Source organism: Artibeus jamaicensis, unplaced genomic scaffold, assembly GCF_021234435.1.
Source record: "Artibeus jamaicensis isolate MK-2021 breed Jamaican fruit bat unplaced genomic scaffold, CSHL_Jam_final contig_685, whole genome shotgun sequence".
Lineage (NCBI taxonomy): Eukaryota > Metazoa > Chordata > Mammalia > Chiroptera > Phyllostomidae > Artibeus > Artibeus jamaicensis.
Window position 1 is genome coordinate 734,239 of NW_026521924.1, and position 25,751 is coordinate 759,989.

Here is a 25,751-nt window from a genome sequence, read left to right on the forward strand (position 1 = left end):
GCGGGAAGAAAGGTTTACAAACAGCGGGTCTGAGATATACTGGGATTTGATCTGGGAAGAGGTACCTACACTTACCACATCGCCCTATGCTCTCTATCCCAGCTGCAGGTCCTGGGAATCCATGATGATACTAAAGACCTCCCATAATGCCTGATGTGAGTCAGATGAGTGGATAAAAAACAAAGGCTTGGCTAGTGGTTCTTAAAGTGTGGTCCCAGACCAGCAAGTATTAGCATCACTTGCAGACTTGTCAAAAATGCAAACTCTTGCCTACCCATCATCCCTAGATCTTGTGAATCAGAAACTTGAGGTATAGGACCAGGAATTTATTCTTTAACAAGGTGTCCAGGTAATTTGGATCTACTGAGAAGGGAGTACTGATACAGGGTGCAGCCAAGAGGGGGAAACCTCAAAAAGGGATATGGAATGGAGTCTAGGGCTCAAGGTGTCCAAGAAATATTAGACAAGTATATATGATGTTCTCACCCCTTTCCCCACAGGTGTGAGTTGGGGGAAGGGACACTTGGAGCAAGAACATGTAGGGCTGTTTTATACAGCCATAGCTTTGCAGTTAATCTATGGCATGGTCATTTAACATATCTATAACATTTAACCGGCTGAATAGATATGTTAAATAGCTGTAGCCATGCTCTGAGCCAGGGGACAGAAAGGGACTTCCCCCCAAGATGTAACTGGGGGCAGGTTCCCCAGGTGACAGCACCTGAGTGACAGCTTGGACAAGATTGGCTCCATGACATGGGGTCATACCTGCCCAGACTCACATTGGCAGCCCAGTAAACTGGGACTTCTACAGGAATGCTGGCAGGTGTAACTGATTGTAGGAGGAGTCAGAAATGGGGGTACAGAGGAAGATTGGTGCAGGGATTTAAACCCAGACATGGCAGCCATTGAGGGGAGTACCAGGCAGCTTTGCCAGAGTGAGGACCCCCTCCCTGCAGCCACTGAAGGAAGATTCATGTGGTTTGGCCAGAGTAGGAGCCCTGCAGCTTTGGTAGAAGACGACCATGTGGATTTGGGGTGGTCCTTTTGGCCATGTGGCCCAGGAAGCAGCAGAGACTTTGACTGGAAGAAGGGGAAAAGAACTCTTGCCAGTAGGCCATGAGAAGGTGCCACATGACTTTGGATTAATTAGAGATCCTGCCTGGACGGTGACACAGCTGACAGTGTCAGCAGCCTGAAACACGGATGTGTGCTTCTTTTCTGGAGTTACGGTACTCTGAATTAGGGCAGGGGAAGAAGGAAACACTGTGTGAGTAGGTGGATATCCTAAAGGACTTTGATATTTTAATGAAGACATTAGGTCACTACTTTAAGTCTGTATAGCATTAAATAAACATTTCCTTTCCTTTCCACAAAATCTCCGTCATTGAGAGATGTCTTTCCTATAAGGAAGCAGACAAAACAAACCTGGGGGGTCCTTTCAGTAATAGTATACCATGACCCCCCCCACCCTATCTGTTCTGTAACATTATGTACTATGTTGTCTAATCTAATCTAATCTAATCTAATCTAATCTAATCTGTCATCTATCATCATCCATCCATCTAAATATATGATACCTTTGCTGTGTTTAAGCACCTACTCTCAAAAAAAAAATAAGATGGAGGAAAAGGTCTAAGAGATTTTCAAATAGAACAGTCTGAATTTGGTTGTCAAATAAATTTTGAATGGTAGTGGTGCCATTCAAAATGTGGTCCATGGACCAGCAGCTTCACCATGACCTAGAAACATGATACAAGTGCAGATTCCCAGGCCCACCAGGACCTAATGTATCAGAATCTCTGGGGGTAGGGTCCAAAAATCTGTGTTTTAACAAACACCCTAATTTTTATACATACCTAACTGCTAGAATAACATATTCACAATATTTGTGGTCATTTTAGCCTTAAACTGTTAGAATATCTTCAAGGGCTAGAGGTTCTCTCTTCCCATTTTGTGGTGTTACTCAGGGAGAGCTAAACTGGAAAGAATTTAGACTTGGATTTTATATCTCTTTTCTTTCCAAAAAGTGTTGTTTGAATATTTACTTCATTATTGTACTCAGACTAGAAAAGAGAAACTAAGTCTTTTTCTTTCTACCATCCTTCTTCCTTCTTTCCTCCTTTCTTTCTCCCTCTTTCATTGTTTTTTTTTCTCTTTCTCTCCTCCCTTTATTTCTCTAATGCCTTTACTGTGATTCCTTTTCACCTCGAATCTCCTAGAGATGCATAGCTATTCTATTGACTTTGGCCACAGTAATTAGATTTACCTGAATTAAATTTCAGTTGTGCAACCAACAGAAACTTACATTAAGAAGGGATGGGTCATAATAATAAAAATGCTGCCTAATTTAGCGTGGATTATAGGAGGAATAACTGTATGGCAATTCCCAACTAGAACATGGAAAAATATTGAAACCCTCTGCTTTCTCTGGGGATCTATTAGGACAAGCCTACATTTTAAACATGGTTTGAAGGAACTCTGTTGCGAGGAAACATTAGTTTCCGATTGCTGTCATAACAAATTACCATAGGCTTTAGTGTCTTAACATAACACATATTTATTATCTTACAGTTCTGGAGGCCAGAAGCCTGAAACGGGGCCTCGAGAAGGGAGGCCAGAAACCCCACAATGGGGTTTGATGGGGCTGAAATCAAGGTGTAGGCAGTTACTTCCTTGTGGGGGATCTGGGGAAGAATCCACTTCCTTACATATGCTAGCTTTTAGAGGCTGCCTGCGTTTCGCGTCACATGGCCTCCTTCATCTGTCTTCAAAGCTAGCAACAGAGCATCTTGAAATCTCAAGCAGTCTCCTTCTTTCTCTCTCTCTCTCTCTCTCACACACACACAAAACTATATCTATATTTATCTTGTCTATTTAGTTATATTTAATTATTAGATGTTATTTTATTATGCAAGTTTTATTTATTATGCAACTTATTGCACATTGTTTATAATATTTGTTAATGGAAAAATAAGAGTAGCATATCATAATATAAAATGAATATTCATTTTGAAAAGTATCCCTCACATTAAAATTGTATGTCTCTATCTTAATGTTATGAGCCATATATCTCTTAATCCTGAATATTATTATTTCATGAGCAAATTATTTTATTTCTCAAAGTATATGAAAAAGGGAGGGCAGGTGAAGTAATTTTTGTGTATATTTGAGGAATAAAGTACATGTGATAAATGGGAAAAAAATATTCTTTGAAAATGTCTCTAAAATGAAATAGCCAGGTTTTGTTTCTGTCATTTCTATTTCTCTGCATTTTTTCCTATTACTTGCAATTAAAATTCAAGGCTAATAAACTATAAAATTCCTAAAAAATGAACAGATGTCTACATCAAAAATGTAAGCTCTGAAAACAAGATGATATTTATTGGTTGGAAACAGGACTGACTCATCTCAACATTTCCTTTATAGATTCACAATGAGATAGAGGTATTGCATACAAGTGAACCAAACCTCTTGCTATTGTTAAAATGTTTACTTCCTTTTTTAAAATCACTGTAGCAGGTGTTATAAAATAAATGTAGAAAAACATTCAAGCGGCAAGCTCCCTAATTGTTTTCATCTTGATTATAAAAACACATTGAAAGGTAAATCCTTCCAGTGAAGTAAGTGAAAAAATAATTAACATTCCAAGTAGTACTTATACCACCTGCTCTCTACATACTGCACTGAAATGAAGGCACCTGATATACAGAGTGATGAAAAGAATTGGGCTCACTTCTAAAACAGAGAGAAGTAGCACTTCAATTTGCAAGCAGATACTCTCATCAATTTCCGAGTTTAAGGTTATATGTTAAAATAATAGTTGAGAAGAATTGGGTCTTTACAACAACATGTGTAAGTGCACACATATACACATCTGTATTATTACAATCCCTGTTAACCCCATTCACTTTATGGGTAGACCTCGTCTGTTGCCTCATGGTCTTTCTGTAAAATATGTTTTTGATTAGGATGTTTAGTGCACAGTCCTAATGCAAATCTCACTTGCAGTACACCCAGAGAAAGTAAAGATCAGTTGGTTTACTAGTAAATAAATGGAACCTCTTTTAGGCAGTGGCAAAAGGAATTGTGTTTAAAGGAAACAAATTTTTACTCTAAGGAGACAGATTACTTCACACCATCCATAGGCTGAAATTCTCAGATCCCAAGCCACTCACTCTGCTTTGGGCCCTTTCTAATGGGGGTAAAATCAAGGGGCACATTCTCCCCAGTCCACGAGTGTGAGGAGGAGTGGACAGAGCAAATGCTGTGCATGCAGAAGGGCAAGGCATTGTGGGATAATCCCATTTTCCCAGTACTAGTGAAACATACATGTGTTATGTCTGTGGGTATTGATAAAGACTGCATAATCCAGGAATTCTGCATGGAAAGGAGGGGTTTCACATTTAGGGTGATTTGAACTACCCTGACATAGATGATATACACTGGAAGTTAGCAAAGTTTCATTTATGTATGTATGTATGTATATATGTATGCATGTTTGTATGTATGTTAAGGGCCAGATAGCAAACATATTGGGTTTTGTGTGTTTTAACAACATTTCACTTGTGGACACTGAGATTTATAATTTACATGTCTCACAAATTGTTACTCTTTTTACCCCCAACCATTTGAAAATGTGAAAACTGTTGAGGTCCAAAACAGATGTTGAAAAGGGACAATCCCGAACGAGCCCCGGATAAAGTTAGGCTGACCAGGAACTAAAGTTAGGCTGACCAGGAGCAGGGAAATTTTTACTTCCTAAAAGGGCTAACCGCCAATTTCCCTAATAAGCCAATGGCAATCAGCTGTTTAGAGCTAGCCAATAGCTAACAGCCACATCTGCTTCTGTTCAAAGCTTGCTTGCATACCCCTATATAAGGACATAGCTGTAAGCGCCAGGGCGCGGTTCTCATCTGCAATTCTCCTGAGCGAAGTGTCCTCGGACACTCAGAGAGCTCGCCCCTGTGCAGGTAAAACTTGGCCAATAAAGTAACGTCTTGAAAATTCTGAAAGTCTCCGGACCTCTGTTTCTCGTGATGGCGGATGCAACAAAAACCATTCTTAGCTCACAAGCCATATGAAGAGGCAGCAGGTCAGGTTTGGCCTATGGGTTATAGTTTGCTCACTCCTGCTAATCCTGCTTACCCCAGCTATTCTTCAACAATGGTTTTATTTCACCTTTTTCATAACTTCAAGATGCGTGAGGATAAGTACATCCCTCACTGAAGAGGAACCTGAGGCTCCAAGAGGCTTAAGAAGCTTATTCATGGTTATAGCTAGGCAGTGTCAAAGCCAGAAATAAAGTTCTTCTGAATCTTAACCCTATCTCTCTCTCTCTCATACACACACACACACACACACACACACACATACACACACAATAAAATTCATATGGAATAGTGAACAAAAGCATACAGAAAAAGAATTGTGTGTGTGTGCCAATGTTCCTTGGTATCCACCTGGCAATGCTTCCAGGATTCCTTCCTCCTCCACCCACCCTCCTAAAGATAACAACACCTTCAGATGCTTACATCCCTTACCGCCCCCTCAGTATCTGTACTGTAAGCCTAATGACTTTGTAACTTACACTTGTTGCTGGCTTGCCCTTTACTTTCTGCCTGTCTATACCTACTTTTATTCCCAAGAAGATTTTAAACTGTAATACACCTTCAGTGACCAATTTTGTTCAACTTTAGTACATAGATAAAGGATTCGTATTCCATATAATATTTATTAATTGATGCAAGAAAAATAATGGGGATGTATGTCTTCTACATAACACTTAGAAGTCTAATATATTCAAAATAAAAACAAAATTATGCAATATAATAATAATAGTATTAATACAGTTATTAAGACTTTGTGTCAAATATTTCTAAATTTAACTACAAATAAAAAGCTGCAGAAAAATGTTTTGATGCTGGCTTTTAATTTTATGCTAAAATATTAGATCCTTTTTAGAGGAGATCTCCTGTAATATTACTTTCCTGTTTGGTTATTAACTTAAGTGATGTTATTTGACTGGGTTTCATATGGGCTGCAGATCCTGCTGAGAAAGCATCAAACTGGGCTCATTTAGGAGGAGGCAATGCGGCAACATGAGAAAAGCTGCCATATGTGAAACCTCACTTTATGCCTATTGAAATTTTTGTATTTCAGGTCTCCCAGGGACATGTCCATTGTGCTATTGTGTAATTTTATCAGCATGAAGTTCTGCTGAATATTTTCTCTCCTTTTCAAAACCCATATTTTGGTAGGGCTAACTTCAAAACTTAATGTTGTAACATCTGTGCCATACACCTGGGAGCCACAGAAGATGTATCCTGAAGATTATCTACATTTTCTAATCTTACAGAATGCGGCAAAATGAGAGAAAAAGATTATACATTTTTTTCTGGTCAAGAATTCTTTGAAAGAAACCCCTTTATGTCTCCTTAGAAGGATTCTCAAAATAAAAGAGAATCACTATTTCTAAAGCTAAAAAGAAGATTCCTACAAATGTCATAGAAAACTCATTTGTTTTTGTTCACAGATAAGAATAAGTCTTAATACATATGTTCAACTTTCCATTAAGAGATACTGTGAATATACACAAAACCTGGAGCTATTTTCTCAAGATGTTTTTAAACAGGCTCTTTAATACCTATGTACAACAAAAATAGCAGAAGAGAAAATTCTACTATTTGAACTTATTTACTACTTTTATTCTGTAAATCTACCAAGAAATCATTAGATTTCTTTTTTTATGAATCATTATGTTACACACCTGAAACTAATACATGTCAATTACATCTTGATGAAAAATACAAAGTATCAATTCCTTCAGCATTTCTCAAACAGAAGATCGAGATCAGGATAAAGAAGAAGTACTTTGTGAATAGGACAGATGCCTCCCACATCATCTTTCATTAATTATTCTACCTTTACAGAATAAAATCTGTATATTTGGAACACCCTGCAGGTAATGATGCTAAAAATGAAATGTGCACAACAGTTTTTGTTGAAAGATCATGTAGCATATATGAAGTTTATATGGATTTAAATAGTTAGGAGGGACAATAAATGGGTTTGAGAAACCCTACATATGGGTTCTCTTGACTTTGTCATCAATTTATCAAGTTCTGATAAATATTAAATGCTTATGGGGTACTTTCTATGTCCCAGGTATTGTTATAATTGCTTTTCAAATTTCACCACAACTGTGCGAGACTTTTGTCATCACGATCTTACAGATAAGGAATCTGAGGCACTGAAAGACTAAATCACTTCCCCAGGACACCAGTTTGTTAATTGGGGGGCAGAGCTAGAGCAAAACTAAATCTACATTGCCCTATCTTCTTTTGGTTACTTTTCTTATGGGTAACTGGATAGCCTTTAACTTTTGCTTTGAAGCAAGTGAAATGGTAAAGTTGATACATTGTAAGTTATTTCAAACTTAGAAATATTCAAGGCAGGGCCAAGTTAAGTGTGTGTGATAAAGAAGGGAAGGGACAATGTGGTTAATTCAAGCCTGCAGGCATTATTACTCTCCTACAGATAAGAGTCAAATTAAAGAAAAAAATTCAACTTCCAAGTTGTGACAAGCAAGTAGCAGAAATTGACCCAATTTCTTTCTCACATGCTATTTTGCCATTTGCAGAAGAGGGTTGGTATTCTCACAAGGGAGACATAAAAAGTGGTAGTTAACTTCTCAGAAATTGCAGGAGTACTCAATGCTAGAGAAGCTACTGCAAGAAAGAAGACACATCCATATGTACTGAACACAAGTTACTTTCCTCTGTAGGTCAAATTAACAAGAAGAAAATGTATATCCATTTGATGTTCCTTCTTTGTATGTCTCAAGGTACAATATACAAAGTAAATAATTTCTGCTACATAGAAATTAAGCAGGCAGGCACCACTGGGTATTTTATATTTTGCAAGTACAATTGAAAGGAGAAATGCCATGTAACTGTACCTAAAGTAAGGGTTGTATCAAATGTTTGTTATCATTGTAAGACATTAACTACTAGTACCATTTACTTGACTTGCCAGGAGCATGGTGTCATGAGCCTGAACTAGGATTTGCAACATAGAAAGGTTATTAGAGGCATGGACATGAAAGAATATTGTGCTCTAAATAGAGTGAAAATAAAAAGAGATGTGAAAATCACTAACATGGCTTCCTAATTAAACCGTATCAATGCCTCTGTCAAGAAGAGTTTGTTGTTTGGAAGCTGTAGCTACTACTCACCTGACTGTACAATTGAGATTATGTCTGCATTTTACTTGTAATTTGGAAATAAAACTGATCACTGTGTTCTATAGACAAGGCCTGCCAAGTTATTACTTTGCAACTGCTTTGCAAACACATATGATTTAGGAGCAGCATTATTTATGACATAGTATACCAGAGAAATGATTTTACTTTGTATTTCTTATTTTAGTTTAAGAGATTTTTTATATATAAAAATAAAATTCTTCACGATTTTCAATAAATACTGAATTTCTTCACAATGTATTTTTATTTATTTTCACATTTTTTGTGTTGTTGTTCAAGTACAGTTGTCTCTATTTTCTCCCCATCACTCCTCCCAACTCTAGCCATTCCCACTTCTGACCCTTGATCCTACTCGCTTTGGCTTTGTCCATATTTACTTTATATATGTTCCTTACAACCCTTTCCATCCCCCCCTCAACTATCCCTTCCCACCCCCCCTCTGGCTACCGTCAGTTTGTTCTTAATTTCAATGTCTCTGGTTATATTTTGCTTGCTTGTCTGTCTTGTTGAATAGGTTCCACTTAAAGGTAAGATCATATGGTACTTGTTTTTCACCGCCTGGCTTATTTTACTTAGCATAATGCTCTCCACTTCCATCCATGCTGTCAACAACAGTAGGAGCTCCTTCTTTCTTTCTGCTGTGTAGTATTCCATCATGTAAACGTACCATAGTTTTGATTCACTTATTTACTGATGGGCACTTAGGTTGCTTTCAGCAATTGGTTATTGTAAATTATGCTGCTATAAACATTGGGGTATTGGAAGGAGTCAGGTAGCTGCATTCCCATAAGCAGGGCACTAGGGTTCCCTTTTCTCCACATTCTCTCCAGCACTTGTTGTTTGCTGATTTATTAATGATGGCCATTCTCACTGGCGTGAAGTGGTATTGCACTGTGGTTTTAATTTGCATCTCTCTGATGGCTAGTGATGCTGAGCATCTTTTCATGTATCTTTGGGCCCTCTACCTGTCCTCCTTGGAGAAATGTCTGTTCAGGTCTTTGCCTGAATGTGCTTGATCTTGTTTGATAATATTTTTTAAATTAGATTTTTTAAAAAAATTTTATGTTTACTCCAATGTATTGACTTCTTGTCCCAAATACTGCTTTAAATTTTACAGTGTTCATTCCTCCCATGTCTTCAAAATCATTATAATGCTCAGTTATTTTTTAACAGTACTCAATATTATGGTATCCTAATGTTACCAGAAAAAGCTTACAATTTAGAAAGTTCATATAATATGCATATTTTATAGAAATTGCTTCTTTAATTATTATCATATGAAGGATGACAGAAGGAAATCAATACCAAAAAGTCAATTTACTTGTTTTATAGCCATCTCAAATTTTCTAAGATTCATCCATCTAATCCATAATTTTGATTTCTTACAGGCTTTCTCAATACATTTTTAAATTAAATTGAGTCTAAATAAATAATAAAAACATATTCATACTATCTTCACTTGCTAAGGATTATATTCTACTCACAAGTATCTTCACTTGCTAATGAATTATATTCTACTCACAAAAGTAGTTTTAGTATTAAAGAAATGTTTGTTTTCCCCCTTAACAGACTTTAGTTGCATGAGACTCTATTGATGCAATAGAATTCTGATGGTGAATTCTAGGCAGGAACCCAAAGAGACTCTATTTTGATGGGTTATTTAAGAGCAGTCCTACCTTTCTCCACTTTTTCTTCTTGGTCACCTGCTACTGGCATCACTTCCAGTTGCTCTACAATCGTGGCATCTTCTTGGTTTGATGGAAGCTCTAAACAGAATGAGACAGAAGGCTACTCAGGAATGTTTTAGTTGAAATCATTGACAAAACACACCTACTAAAGAACGCAAAGTTAAAGTTCTTTCCCCGACCCCCTCCAAGTTTTAACAGGCATTCAAAGCAGAAAACTGTTGCCATTCTCTAGAAATCATTGCCTAAAACCCACCCGCCCCGCTCTCCCACACACAGGTATGTGTAGGAGTCAGGGTCCATAGTTTTGTCTCAGTCTCTGGTAACAATATATGCCACTTTCAATACCTTCTGTTTCCATGTACAAGCTCTGTGACTCTGTCTCAATTTTTATTTCATTCTTCATTGAATCATTCTCTTGTCCTGTTAAGAAGTGTGATTGAAAAAAATTGTTTTTAAAAATACATGACCATAGCTTTAACCCTGGTTTGAAAAAGAAAAAAATGTCAGAAACCATGCTTCAACCATTCATGGAGAGGTAGAGAACAGTTCTGAATGAAAGCAGAGGGGGAAGGAATCATTTTTTGTAGATCATCAAATTTATCTCAATTATTTTATAAGAAATGTCTAGATAATTTAGGTAAAAACTCTTCTTTGAGCTGATTAGTATAATGACTATTTAGCTTATGAATGTACTAATAGCAGTGAACACAACCTGGAAGTCTTGACATTTTAAATAATTCCTGGGCTGCATGTGTTAATTATATTTAATTTTCCTTGAAGATAGAGATATTTCCTGTACTGAAGATGCCTGGAAAATTAAAACACTACTTGCATTTTCATTCTTCCATCGATGGAGCATGAACAATTGGAGCAATGTGGGCACACTCAGACTGGGCCACCGGACAGCCCAACCTCTCTAACGGCACCCACTGAACACAGCAATGGTCAGGAGAAAACTCAGCCAACTCTTAGTTACTATGAGGCTCATTATCCAGTAATGGTTTTCTATTCCCCTTTGCATCCCCTGGCTTCTCCTCCTCCCTTTCCCTGTAGGGTTTAGAACATTTAAGTGTTAGTTAAGGGGGTAAATTGAAATCTGTCCATCTTGTCTCACATTGATAAAAGTTTGTGCTGAGGCTATTTCATTGCTGAATTTTAAAAAATCCAGAGCCAGGCTTGGTTATAGGCAGAAAGAGGATGCAGAGGAGCTTGGGCTCTTTGCCTGGGTATATCCCTGTGGTAGATGCATTATTGTTCCTCCCCCTTTCTGAAAGAGGAGACTACTTCTCTCTGACCATGTGACCTGCAGTGGCCCCTGTGGGATGAGTGTATGTTCCCACCTCATCGGATTTAAACAGAAACTTCAAGATCCATTGCACGCTTCCTCCAGCTCTTTTGCTCCTAAGGGAGTGTGCTCTTCAGCCTAGATCCTGGAATGAAAGCACGTGGAGCAAAACCAAGCAGAGACGTGGCAAACCTTTGTTGTTGCAGCTATTGGAGCTTTTAGGGTTATTTGTTCTTACAGCAAAGCTGACATCAACCTCCAGTATTCATAGCTTCCTCTTTAACACAACAGTTAGTAATCTGCCTATTAGTACTTCCTTTTGGGACAACAGTAATTGAGCAATGATAAAAAATTTTAAAAAATAATCATTAGAGTAATTCCTGCTGGTTTATTCTCTGCTACAATAACCAACACTTAAAAAAAAAACTGTTTCTTTTGGACATCCTTTCCTCTTGAGCTCAATTTTGATCAAAAGGATCCAATAAAAAATTGCAAGTACAATATATTTATATACTTGTTCATTGAAGCTGGAAGTCTCAAGCTGCCTTTGATATCTTTCTGTCATCACTCCTAAAATTCAATGAAATAACAAAATTTGATTTTCTGAAAAATGCTTATTTTTTTTCTATCTAGTCCCCTTCCCCTTTACTCATTCAGGGATATATTATCTCTCTATTGGATCTATTATTTTCTCCTGTAATCTATTTTGTGAATTGCTAACAGTAATATTTTTAAAATAGGAATTTAAGAACTTTCCCCTGCTGATAAACCTCATCCATCCCCATTTCTCTCTATTTCCACGGACAAACTGGTCCATGGGTGAGCAGCATGGGAATTAGCTGGGAGCTTTAAAAAAATACAGGATTTCAGGCCTCATCTCAGACCTACAGACTTATGGCGCACATTTCAGCAACATTTCTGGGTGTTCTGTTTGTACATTGAATGTTGGGAAGCACTAGCCTAGAAAATATATTTATAAATCACTTCTATACAAATGCCAGACTTTGCTTATTTTGTACACATTTTTTCTAATTATTATTTCAGCCCTGTAAATTTAGTATTATGATCTACATCCTACTTTCAAAATTCTCAGCTAGGTTTATCTGACCATAAATTCCTTTTTTCTGGAAATGCTTTTTTTTTTTGCTTTTCAATTTTTTAAGCTGAAATATAGCTTACATGAAGAAAAATACTCAAGTCTTAAGACTACAGGTGTTTAAACACACAAATGTGTATCACTGTGCAATCACCACCCAGATTCCGAGCCTTTCTAGCAGCAATAGTTCTACTTTCTTTTTTGGTACCTGCAGATAACACCCCCATCAGTGATCCTTCTGTTTTTGAATTTCATATAAACAGAACATGTAGTATGTAGCTTACTTTTTAAGAGTACATTTTATTGATTATGACATTACAGTTGTCACAATTTTTTTGCCCTTTATCCCCTTCTCTCCTGCATGCCCCACCCTTCCGCATCCCTCCCTCTTTCATTCATGTGGATGGGTCATTCAAATAAGTTTGTTGGTCCCTCCATTTCCTATACTATTCTTAACCTCCCTCTGTCTATTTTGTACCTACCATTCATGCTTTTTATTCCCTGCACCTTTTCCCCCATTCTCCTTCCTCCCCCTCCCTGCTGATACTCTTCCATGTGATGTTCATTTCTGTGATTCTGTTCTCGTTCTAGTTGTTTGATTAGTTTTTGTTTTAGTGTTTCAGGTTCAGTTATTGATAGTTGTGAGTTTGTTGTCATTTTACTGTTCATATTTTTGATGTTTTTTTCTTAGAAAGAACCTTTAACATTTCATATAATAAGGGCTTGGTGATGATGAACTTCTTTAACTTGACATTACCTGAGAAGCACTTTATCTGCCCTTCCCTTCTAAATGAAGCTTAGCTGGATAGAGCAATCTTGGATGTAGGTCCTTGCCTTTCATGACTTGGAGCACTTCTTTCCAGCCCCTTCTTGCCTGCAAGGTCTCTTTTGAGAAATCAGCTGACAGTCTGATGGTCACTCTTTTGTAGGTAATGGTCTCCTTGTCTCTTGCTGCTTCTAGGATTCTCTCCTTTATTTTAATCTTGGCTAATGTAATTAGATGTGCCTTAGTGTGTTTCTTCTTGAATCCAATTTCTGGGGACTCTGAGCTTCCTGGACTTCCTGCAAGTCTACTTCCTTCACCAGATTGGGGAAGTGTTCCTTCCTTATTTGTTCATATAAGTTTTCAATTTCTTGCTCTTCCTCTTCTTCTGACACCCCTATGATTTGGGTGTTGGTGTGTTGAATGTTGTCCTACAGGTTCCTAAGCTCAGCTCTCTCCCCACTTTCCACCACTTCCCTTACTTCCCACAAGTGGATTTGATACAGGGTGCAGCCAAGAGGGAGGCCCCAAAAAGGGATTTGGAATGGGGTCCAGGACTCAAGGTGTCTGGGAAATATTAGACAGATATATAGGACCTGTGAGGTCCTTCCCTCACAGGTGTGAGTTGGGGAAAGGGACACTTGGAGCAGGAACATGCAGGGCTGTTTTGTACAGCCACAGCCTTGCAACTAATCCATGGCATGGTCATTTAACATATCTATAACATTTAACCGGCTGAATAGATATGTTAAATAGCTGTGGCCATGCTCTGAGCCAGGGGACAGAAAGGGACTTCCCCCCAAGATGTAAATGGGGGCAGGTCCCCTAGGTGACAGCACCTGAGTGACAGCTTGGACAAGATTGGCTCCATGACATGGGGTCATACCTGCCCAGACTCACATTGGCAGCCCAGTAAACTGGGACTTCTACAGGAATGCTGGCAGGTGTAACTGATTGTAGGAGGAGTCAGAAATGGGGGTACAGAGGAAGATTGGTGCAGGGATTTAAACCCAGACATGGCAGCCATTGAGGGGAGTACCAGGCAGCTTTGCCAGAGTGAGGACCCCTTCCCTGCAGCCATTGAAGGAAGATTCATGTGGTTTGGCCAGAGTAGGAGCCCTGCAGCTTTGGTAGAAGACGACCATGTGGATTTGGGGTGGTCCTTTTGGCCATGTGGCCCAGGAAGCAGCAGAGACTTTGACTGGAAGAAGGGGGAAAGCACTCTTGCCAGTAGGCCATGAGAAGGTGCCACATGGCTTTGGATTAATTAGAGATCCTGCCTGGACGGTGACACAGCTGACAGTGTCAGCAGCCTGAAACACGGATGTGTGCTTCTTTTCTGGAGTTACAGTACTCTGAATTAGGGCAGGGGAAGAAGGAAACACTGTGTGAGTAGGTGGATATCCTAAAGGACTTTGATATTTTAGTGAAGGTATTAGGTCACTACTTTAAGTCTGTATAGCATTAAATAAACATTTCCTTTCCTTTCCACAAATCTCTGTCATTGAGAGATGTCTTTCCTATAAAGTGGCGGACATAGCGAACCTGGGGGGGTCCTTTCAGTTAATAGTATACTGCGACCTCCACTTGGTCCTGTGAGTTCTGTAACAAATTTTGCCCTTTCAGGTGCTGATTCCTGGGTGGGTTGGGTGCGTGTACATTCTAAGACCTGGTGGTCCCCTTCAGTGGACTCTCCAGTGAGCCTGGAAGTTTCTACCCCTGCAGCAACCCCCACAGATTTTATAGCCAGAGGTTTTGAGTCTTTAGTTTCTTGTGCTGAAACCCTTTTTTGTGTAGTCTGTCTTGCTCCCCAGTTATTACTTGTGGGGGCAACTTTGGCAGCAAGTTCCTCCATCCACCATGGATAAAAGTAACACTACCAAGACATGATCTGCTTGGGGAGGAGAGGTGGCTGGTCTCTCAGAGGAGAAAGTCCAGGAGCCCCTTCCTCATAGGGATTTTATTGGGTTGTAATACACAGAAATACAGGTGGCAAGGATAAAACAGTAGATAACATTTCAAAGAAATCTGAGGGCTTAGTCTGAGTCAGCTTCTGTCAGGTAAAATGGATGCAGAAACTTTGGGAGACATACTCATTTCCTGCTTGGACCCTTATCATATGAATAAAAGCACTCTTAGCCAAGCAGGCTTCACAGGATTTTCAGGAATTCTTTCTTATGCCTGATCACCCCGGATCCCACTCTAGCCGGGCAAGGGGCTGCACCACCTCCCCCATCACAGGTTTTCAGGCGTAAGTGGATTAGAGCTAGGAAGCGCTTCTCCCAGAGGACAAGGGGACTCGGGCTATGTCAGAATAGCTGGGGGTGAGGGTCCATCACTCCCTCTTTGTAGCAACCCCCCAAGTCCTTCCATGATGGCCTCCCAAGTGATCATGTCTGGCTTAGGTCTTGCCTCTCCTTCTAGGAGTCGTACCCATCTCTGACTAATGGACCATGCCCTGGGGGCAGGGGAGGAAGCAGAGACAAGCTTTGTCTCCTTAGTGGCTCGCATTCTGGAGGTCTCTCATTCAATCTTAGCCATGGGGGGCAGTTACAATTCCTGAAACCAGGCAGAGTGGCTCCCAACAGTTCCTCCCAGCTTGTATGGCCTGGTCAGCCAGCTCCCACCTCGCCCTCACAGTTGGCTGCCTTTCTGAGCATCCTGTCTACCCCAGCTGCCCATTTCCACTCCTCCTACTAGTTTGGGTGTGTATGTTTCTTTAATTCCTCAGTTGTTGGACTTCCATGCAGTTTGATTTTCTGGCAGTTCTGATTGTTTTCTGTTTTCAAATTGGTTGTTATCCTTCTTTTGGTTGTGAGGAAGGGAAGTATTTTACAGATGTTTTTCTGTGAGATTAACCTCCGTTCTTGGTTCATTATTTTTCATTGCTGTATACTATTTCACTTTCTAATATGATGTTATATAGATGTTGAATTATGTTTAATTTGGGGCAACTGTAAATAATGCTACTAAAAATTCTTGTACATTTATGTATTTATGTATTTATTTATTTAGTGGGCACATAGACTTACATCACTGGGGTATAAATCTAGCAGTGAGATTTCTAAGGAATAGGCAACATACATGTTTAGCTTTACTAGATACTAAAAACCAGTATTCAAAGAGTTTGCTCCACTCTACACTCCCACCTGAAATGTATGAGATTTCCATTACTGCTTCTCATTCTTTATGATGTCATGCTACTCATCACAAAATTCTTTAATCTGGAGGAAAGAGCCATGTAAAATCTTTCCCCCAAACCCATTTCTACCCTTCTCACCTCTGAGTACCATATAAAGTGATTACATCTTTGCTTATTGAGTTCCTTTGCTCATTCTTCTACTTATTATTTTCCTTATTACACTGTAATAACTGTGTCTGCATTTGTTTCTCTCACCAGGTTATGAGCATTGTGAAGATAGTAATTGTATTTTATTCATATATTCCTTCCCGGCATCTACTGATGAATGAGCAATAAATAACTATTTAATTTGCCCTCTATTATAGTACTCATCAATGTCTGTAAATAGTAATTAGGGGCTGTAACTTACTTGTTACCACATCCTTTAGTAATAAGTAAGTGCCTTAGGCTACTAAGCTCTTCATATACTATATTTATGGCAAAGGACCCTGGAAGGAGAACTGGATGCTCTTGGGGCTTTAATTTTATTATTATTTTTAAAGGCCCCCTCCCCCCCCAAAAAAAAAACCAACTGAGATTCTTTCTATCTTTGAGATCCTTTCTATTTCTGGTGGTATATGAGGATATATCTCCTGGTAGTTTCTAGTCACATTTACATTTATTTATTGGGAAGATGATATTGAGAGGGAACCCTCACTGTTTATTGAGTGAGCCTCATTATCTATCACTGTGGACATGGGGAAGTCTCAAGGTTGTTGCTGGGACCTGAACTCATTATTCATGATCTGTACAATGAAGGGGAAGAGTCAAAGCAGCCACTCTGCATTCTTGCATGTATCCAGTCCGGTGCTCCACCTGATAAATTTTTAGAGGAATTCTGTCAGGAATAGGAAGATCACAGTTTCACAGGGCCAGGGCACGGCTGATATGGTGGGACTGCTGGAGGAGGCAGCCTGTGGCCGTTGATGAATACCAGGGCTTTTCTCTGTGACTAGAACGGTCTGGCACTTTACTTTGTGGGTGAGAGACCACTGCAGAGATTTGTGGAGTATTTTGCTTCCCTGCCATTTCACCCATGTGTTTACATATTTTAGCAGTCATTGCTTGAAATGGAAATACATATATTTTATGCTCTCTACTTTTTCTTAGGGAAAGTTAGTATAAGAATAGGGGGAAGAAATGAAGTGCACAGCTTTGAAATCCAAGAATAATCATAGATGCTTATTCCTGGACCTGACATATTACACAGAGGAGGTGTGTGTGAATCCCTTGACCCACAGTCAGGCCTGCTTTGTGTTAATGATGACTCTAGCCCATCCGCCTCTCTCTTCTGTGCACCCAGACATTCTACATTCTATCTTGCTTCCTTGACCCCATGGGGAAAGCTTTATACTTGCCTCTCAACATTCAATCTAGCTGAATTCCAGCCACTGTTCTTTGCCCTAATCCCTCCTGGCTGAGAAAACAAAAGAACATAAAAGATCCCGCAGCTTATATGTATATTTTTTATAGAAAACTCAATCATCCATATTAATAGGAGGGGACCATTAAAACAGATAATACAAAAATTCATTCACTTTTCTATAGAACTAGATCACATGATTGTTTCTTGGAGCCCTGGTAATTAAGTTTGGCTCAAGCTAATGTTTTCATTAATTTGCATAAAAATTGGCCTGGGAACATCAATCTGGAATTAAACATTTCTAGAGACTAAACCTACACTCACTTTGCAAATGCACTGGTTTTAACCAATAGCAGCAACAATATAGCTTTTATCATTTGTAGATTATTAGATGGTTAGATCTTAGTAAGAACAAAGACTTTGTTCCTTTGATGTTTGTCTTAAAGATAATAGAAATTGTGTTCTTTATTTAAACTTAGAACTTGATTGTTGCTGTTCTTCAAACTTGTACTTTTACCATGTCTAAAACCACCCCAGATTAAGAGCAAAATTTCAATTAGAGTGGATTCGATTATTTTTTAGTCATCCTTAGTTCTCTCTGAGGTCAAATCAAACTTTTCTAATGTACATTATTCTAAAATTATTTTTCTGTATTACAGAAGAAAGGCAATTTGCTTATAGAAATACTAAAAATGCATATAAATATTGATATTTAGGATAATTTTACAACTAAGGGATGGCCACTGTTAACATTGTAAACTGCTATCATTCTTGTGTGTATACACGTAGGTGTGTATATACTGTGCATATATGTGTATAAATATATGTAGAGTTATATATGTGTGTGTGTCTGTGGTGTGTCCACATACAGACACATATACAGAAACATATGCATGCATGCTGTAATCAAAATAAATTTATACTCAGATACTTGCTTTCTTAGCTTATATTTTTGTAAGGAGCTTTTTACACTGTCTATAATTTCTTTAGAAGTCTTATTTTTAAAAGATACATTATTTTCCATGTTATGGACAAACTTTTGGATGTTTCCTTTTTTGCCATTAAAGTGTATTATAATGAAAATTTTTGTGAATAAATAGCTCCATATTTTGGTGAGTGTTATTTTAAGATAAATTCATAAATTCTTGGATCAAAATATAAACATTTCACCTTTTATTAGATTTTGTCAAAATCCCTGATAAGGAGGTTATACTCATTAGTCTCTCATGAATGGTGTGTGTGTTTAAATACCCAGTCATACTAATTCCATGTATTTTCAATCCTACTTAAACTTTTGATATTCAAAATGAAAAGCTATGGAAAACACTGAAATCATGTTTCGTCTGCAGTTCCTTAGTTAATGAAGAGATTATTCATGTCTTCATACTTATAATGACTATATTCCTTCCTTGTAAATTATAATTGAGTTCTCTTTTTCTCTGCCCATTTTCCTCTTGGGTTGTTTATTTTTCTTATGGACTTAGGAAGTCTTTATATTTTTTAATGAAAATTAATTCTTTGTCATTTAAGCTGGGAGTACTTCATCCCAGTAGTTTTCTTTAGAATGTGATTATAACCTTTTTTATCATGTCAAATTTATATATTGAGATTTAGCCATTTCTCTCTTCTATGGCATATACTGACATACACATGCACATACATTGCAGGCATGTGTGTCTATTTTACACAATCATGTCTGTGTGTATACATTCGTAGCTCAGAAAGGAGTTTATTTCAAACTTAAAAAAATAGTCTTTGGTTCTTTTAGTCTAGTAATTTTATAGTTCCATTTTTATATTTCATCCCTGCTCCTTCTAGAATTTAAGCTGATATAAGGGATGAGATTGGGATTCAGGTTATTTTTCCATGTGGTCAAATAGTTGACTTAATACCATTTATTGAGTCATCTGTTTTTGAAATGTCAGCCTAAATATGTACTGAAATCCCATATCTTCTTGGGTCTATTTCTAAACTCTTTATTTTGTTTCATTGATCACCTGTCCATTTCTACACTGTTAATCACATTTTTCAAAGATTACATGTCATTTTTAGTCTATTTATTTTGTCATTGACTGATAATATCATATCTGTGAATTTCCCATTACATTCCAATCAAATTTTATTCATATTGTATCTCTTCCTATCATCTGACTCATAAAAAACCGCCATTGTTATATTTAATAAGGGATTTGAATTTTATTGTTATAAAATGACAAACATTCTCACTTGAGACTTTTTGCTAGAAGCCTAACTGAATAGATTCAAAGTAGTTTTTCATGATTTATTTTTATGTTCATTTTCCAAATATACCTTTTTATAACTTTATATTTTTATACCCTAAGTATTTCATTGAAATTAATTCAACATGACTGGTTTTAACACTTAATAAAGTAACCTAATTACACGTACTCTCATAACTGTTTGCATGTGTTTCTGTCAACTTATTTGATGTATTGTGTTTGTGTCACACTGACACTTTTTATTATCATTTGCATTATTGGCTATACTCTCATGTTTTGTATAATCTTTTTGGAAATTTAGAAAGTAAGATATGTTACTTCAGCTCTATTGTTATTAAATTCTATTTGTAACTATCATACACATTTTCAAAATTATTCTTAAACTTAACAATGACAGAACCCATAGCATGGTAGGTTTTTTTGGTTTTTGATTACCTCCATGGATGTCATCACTGTGGGAAATACCCCTGATCCTCAGCATTCTCTTTGTTTTATAAAAATGTATACTTCTTTTAATTTTGTTCCCCTCATTTCCTTCCTTATGACCTCCCATTTTTCCTATTTTATTAAAATGCAACATAGAGTAATTTTACTTAAAATTTATACAAAAATATGCAGAGCTCAATTAAATGTCCAAAAGTAAGTAGAAAAATCTATGTATTCTTATGATAACCATCAAATCTAGAAAGAGGCTCAGCTCACAGTCCAGTCAGTACCTCTTCTCCATTACCAAAGTTAATCAATATCAACTGTCTTAGCAGTAACTGCTTAGATTTTCTTTATACTTTTATCATCTGAGCACATCTTTCTAAGTGTTACAGTTATTTTTCTGCTTCTAAAAGTTGATATAAATGAACTGTACAACATACATGCTTTTGTGCCTTCTTTAGTTTAATATTATGTTTGTGAGATTCATCTATGTTTTTGCCTGCTACATTTGTTCATCTTTATGTAACTTGTCTTTTCCCTTTGAGATTTTTCTTTTTATCACTGATGTTGATAAGTTGATTATGATGTCCTTAGGTATAATTTTCTTTATGGGTTTTTTTTTGTGTGTGTTTTGGGGTCATAGAACTTCTTGGATGTTTGGGTTCATAGTTTTCATGAAATTTCTGAAAAATTTCAGCCATTATTATTTCTTTTTTCCCCGTTTCTCTCTCCTGCCTGCCTTCAGAGATTTCAATTTACACATATTAGGATTGGAATTATTCTTGGAGTTGTTCCATATCTCTCCAGTGGCCTTCTCTTTTTCCTCAGTCATTTGTTCTCTCTGTGTCAATTTGAATAGTTTCTATTGCTACAGCTTTAAGTTCACTAACCTTTTCTTTTGCAGTGTCTAATCCACCATTATTCTTATCAAGTACGATTTTTCTCTCAGCCACTGCTTTTTATCTCTAGAAATTCAGTGTGTGTCTTTTTTTATTTCCACCATGCCTCTAAATATGAACAATTCTTTTAGCTTCTAGAAGTTGTGAAATACAATAATAGTAATTTTAAAAAATGTATATGGAATTTTTATTTATATCTTTTTCCAAGTCTGTCTCCCAAACTGAAGTTTGAGATCATTGGGAGCACAAAAAACTGAATCTTACTTAGCTTTGAATTTCTAGTCCAAGCACTGTGTCTGACATATAGTCATTTCTTTAAAAAAAGTTTTATCGGGCCCTGGCCAGGCTGCTCAAGCTGGTTGGAGTGTCAACCTGTACACCAAAGTTTGTGTGTTCTACCCCAGTCAGGACACATACCTAGGTTACAGATTTGATTGCTAGTTGAGAGTGAACCAATAGATGTCTGTCTGTCTCTCCTTCACACATAGGCAATGAGCAATACCCAGGTACAAAGAACAGAAAAATAACTACCCAACTATTTTGAATTCTTTTCTTTTTTTCATAATAGTAATTTTTAACATGATCTTTCATATTGTTACTCTATTTGTGGCATTACTAGATTAATTTATATCAATTGATTTCTTCTATTGGCCATATTTTTACTTCTTGAATTAAAAATTGGGAAAGGCCTGAGATTTTACCCCATTTGTGAATTAGTAAGTTAGCTAGTCACAGTTCAGTGGCTGATGACAGAAGAGAGACTTGCAGCCCAGGAATAAAGGACAGCTTATTATTCAGAGCAACAGCAGTAGCCAGACGTACTTGTTCCCTGAGCCTCAATTCCCCTTGGGTGACCCAGTGATACTTTCACAGTCAGTGGGTTGTATTTTATGAGAGAACCTAAATCTTAGCCAACCTGAATATTTCATAATGGACAGTAAGGATGTCTGTCTCTTGGGAGAGGGGCACTATTTTTGTCTCCCAAGACAGTTTCTCTGCCTTCCAAGACTATTCACTTTAAAAACATCCTTAAAAAGGTGAGTTAAAACAAAGGCAATTAGGGCTTCTGCTGGTAAAATATGCAGAGACACAAGAGATGCATGGATATTTATCTTGCAATACATCTTTTTATGCCCAATAATTTTGTCAATTAATCCAATGGGCTTGAAATATATTTGTATTTTTATAAATAATTTTGATCTTTATTCTGAGAGCAGTTAAGTTATTCACAAATAGTTTCATCTTTTCAAATCATGTTTTTAAGCTGAATTGTGGAGGACAATGGCAACATTTAGTGTATTGCAAGTTCTGGTCCACTATGCAGGCAAAATCCTTCTAAGCCCTCTATGAATTTTTAGGTTTTCCAGTCTGGCTTATGGGAAGAGACATTTCACTCAGCCTGGTGGAAGCTTCAGGTATCATTCCCTCAAATCCTTCAGGGTTCCTTATTCAGCCTCTCACACATAAACTGGTAATTTCCTCTCAGGTATGCACTGATCAGTACACAGCTGAAGATTGGAGGGATTCCCTTTATTCATCTCTAAAGAGTTACCTCTTTTGCCATGGTTCGTGTGGCTCAGTGGATGGAGTGCTGGCAGAGAAACCAAAAGGTTGCCAGTTCAAGTCTGGTCATGGCACATGCATGGGTTGCGGGCCCAGTCCCCATTTGGGGGTGAGCAGGAGGCAACCAATTGATGTTTTTCTCACACATTGATGTTTCTCTCTCTCTCTTTCTCCCTCCCTTCTCCTTTCTCTAAAAGTAAAAAAAAATCTTAAAAAAAAGAAGAGTTCCCTATTTGGAGCTTGTTCACTAGTACTTGGAGGCTTGTTCTGCCTGAGTTCCTTCTCCCTGCACTTTGGGCTGGGAATTCTCTCCAAGCATTTTTCTGGGACATCACAGAACTCACCTGTTTCCTGACTTAGGTATCACAGAGACATCAAATTTAAATGTTAATTGGTGTTTTTGTTCTCCATGACAATGGAAAAACGTTAGCGCACTTAAATTTACCTCATTCTAATAAATGCAGTTACTGTAGTATATTTTAATTCTAAGTATATCTTTGGTTAATTTTTATTTTTCAATCACAGTTTAAGTATATCTTAACCTCCATAATACATTATTGCTATTATAATCATCATTATTTATTTGTGTCATTAATACTCATTTAGACTTAGTCAATAATTTATCTTGCTCTTAATTCCTTTTTTTCATCTCTGACCTTCTAACTGGGCTCAGTATCATCTTACCTTAAGAACACCAGATTTCTACAGTGATAAACTTCTATTGGTCTGCAACATCCTTAATTAAACTTTGTTCTACAAACATCCTTGTGTTTAGAATTTTTGTTGGCAGATATTCTCTTGTATCATCTTTTTATTTCCATTCTATGCACTGGATAGTCAGCTGTCAGTCCAATTATTTAAAGATTGCTTTTTGGATGTTCTCTTTATCTTTAATATTTAGTAATTTTACTATGATGGGCCTAGCTGTGGATTTACTTTGCTTAGAGTTCAAAGGACTTTTAAAACACATGGCTTGATATCCTTCAACACTGTAGGAAATCTCTCACTGCACTTTGTTCAAATATTGCTTCTGTGATGGACTATCATCTTATCCTCCTTGTGTTTTCATTTTCTTTAGTGTTTGCCATCCAGTGTTTCTCTACTGCTTTCATTTCAGATATATTCTTGTGACACAACTTCAAGTTCACAAATTCTCTTTCGTCTGTGTCTAACATGCTATTAAACTATAAATTCATTCATCGAATTCTTCACTTCAGTGGTGGCATCTTTTACTTTTAGAATTTTTTTCTTTTCCTCCTTTTTATATTTTGAATTTGTGGTTCTCAGCTAAATTTTTCAATCTTGTCTTTATTTCCTTGTATTGTACATAGCTCTTGTGTTTTATTGCTTGTGTTTATAACTAATGTTTTTAGCTTACCACTCTTGACTCTTTGTTTGGTTTTCATGTTACCTTGATTTCTTGTTTATTCTGGCTATTTGTGCAGGTGTGCATGGGGAACATTATATTTAACAGATTGTTTATACAAATGATTCAAACTTAACACCCCTTTTCAATCTAATAAATATTTTACTTTTTTTTAGGTCTCCAGAGGGACTAGCAATCTCAGTTGGTTCTAATTTAATTTGGGGATTGAGACAACTTAAAGCTGGTCAGCAGTCTTTAAAAAAAAAGAAATTATCTTCTGGAGGGTGGGCCCCTGGTAGTACAGGCATCCCTTGTTAGGCTAGGTAAATGTTCTAGGAACCCATCTGTATCAGTGTACCTGCTGGCACTATTGTGAGAGGCTGTATTTGGCTTCAGTGAATTTTTTGGAAGATTCAGTGCATTTGCTCATTTCACAATGGGTTGTTTACAAGTACACACTGTGCTGAATGTTTAGCAGTTTTTGACCAAAAACAACATGACCCCCATGCCACACCCTCCCTATTCATCCCATCTCACCACAAGTGACTTCTTTTTTGTTTCCCTAGGTGAAAAAAGTCCTCAAGAGAAATGTTTTGCGCATGTGGAAGAGGTGAAACAAAAAGTGGCAGAGGTACTAAAAGCTAGCAAAATCAACAAGTTCAAAAACTGTTTTGAGCAGCAGAAAAAACATCTCAATAGGTGTATTGCATCAAATGGAGAGTACTTTAAAGGTGACTAAATTTTTTAAATGTAAGAATAAATACACAATTTTAATAAATAAATTCTCTCTGGGTCCCTCCTCACATCTTTGGGGTTTCAAACCAAGAAACAGGTGGTGTACCAGAGCCCCTGACACTTGGGCAATAGGACTCAAGATATTTTTTTAAATAATCAGCAAACATCTTAAGGTAAAAACAGTTTCAAATTCTGAACTCACATCTCTGAATATCCATTTTCTTCTATGAGCTAGCCTGAGAATACTCAATCTTATTAGCTCTCTGATATCTTCTTTTTTTAATTTTAATTATTGTTCAAGTATAGTTTTCTGTCTTTTACTCCCATCCCAACCCACCCCCCTGATGTCTTTAAATAAACTCCTGCTCTGTCTAAGTTGTCTGGTTGTCTTCATGAAAACAATGGAATAATAGTCTAATTAATTTAAAATTTCATTACTGATAGAAAATATATCTCCTTTCTCATTCAAAAACATATACTATAATTTTCAAAGGTAAAAGTAAACATTTAAGATATTTTTATTCTCATTCAAAACAATTATTTCAACATTTCTGTGCATTTAATGTTTCTTATAATATAGTCCTACCAAACTGTGCTTTTCTCAGTCTTGCATTTTTTCTTCCTTTCTATATTTATTGTTCTTGCACAGGCCTTCTGTTGGTTTATTCAGAATGAATATTTGGGTGGTATATTTTCTTAATTTTTGTGTTTCTGGGAAAATATTACTTTTGACTTCATGCATGAATAATGACTTCACTGAAAATAGAAACTGTGTTCTTTAGAGCTCTGGAAATGTTACTCCATTTTCTTCTAGTATTTAGAGTTGTGGTAAAGCAGGGTACAGGTCATCTGATTTTAGTAATTTTGCTTGTAATCTGAT

At 37.2% G+C, this 25,751-nt stretch overlaps 1 protein-coding gene across 1 annotated transcript in view; it reads right to left on the reverse strand.

Annotated features, from left to right (window-relative positions):
• MACROD2 (mono-ADP ribosylhydrolase 2) overlaps positions 1-25,751 on the reverse strand; it is a 2,162,759-nt gene that overhangs the window by 64,260 nt on the left and 2,072,748 nt on the right. Inside the window, exons 15-16 of the mRNA XM_053671340.1 lie at positions 10,297-10,371; positions 9,940-10,029 (exon numbers count right to left, since the gene is read on the reverse strand). Of these exons, the coding sequence (XP_053527315.1) occupies positions 9,940-10,029; positions 10,297-10,371 (165 nt within the window). The remainder of the gene's footprint in view (positions 1-9,939; positions 10,030-10,296; positions 10,372-25,751) is intronic.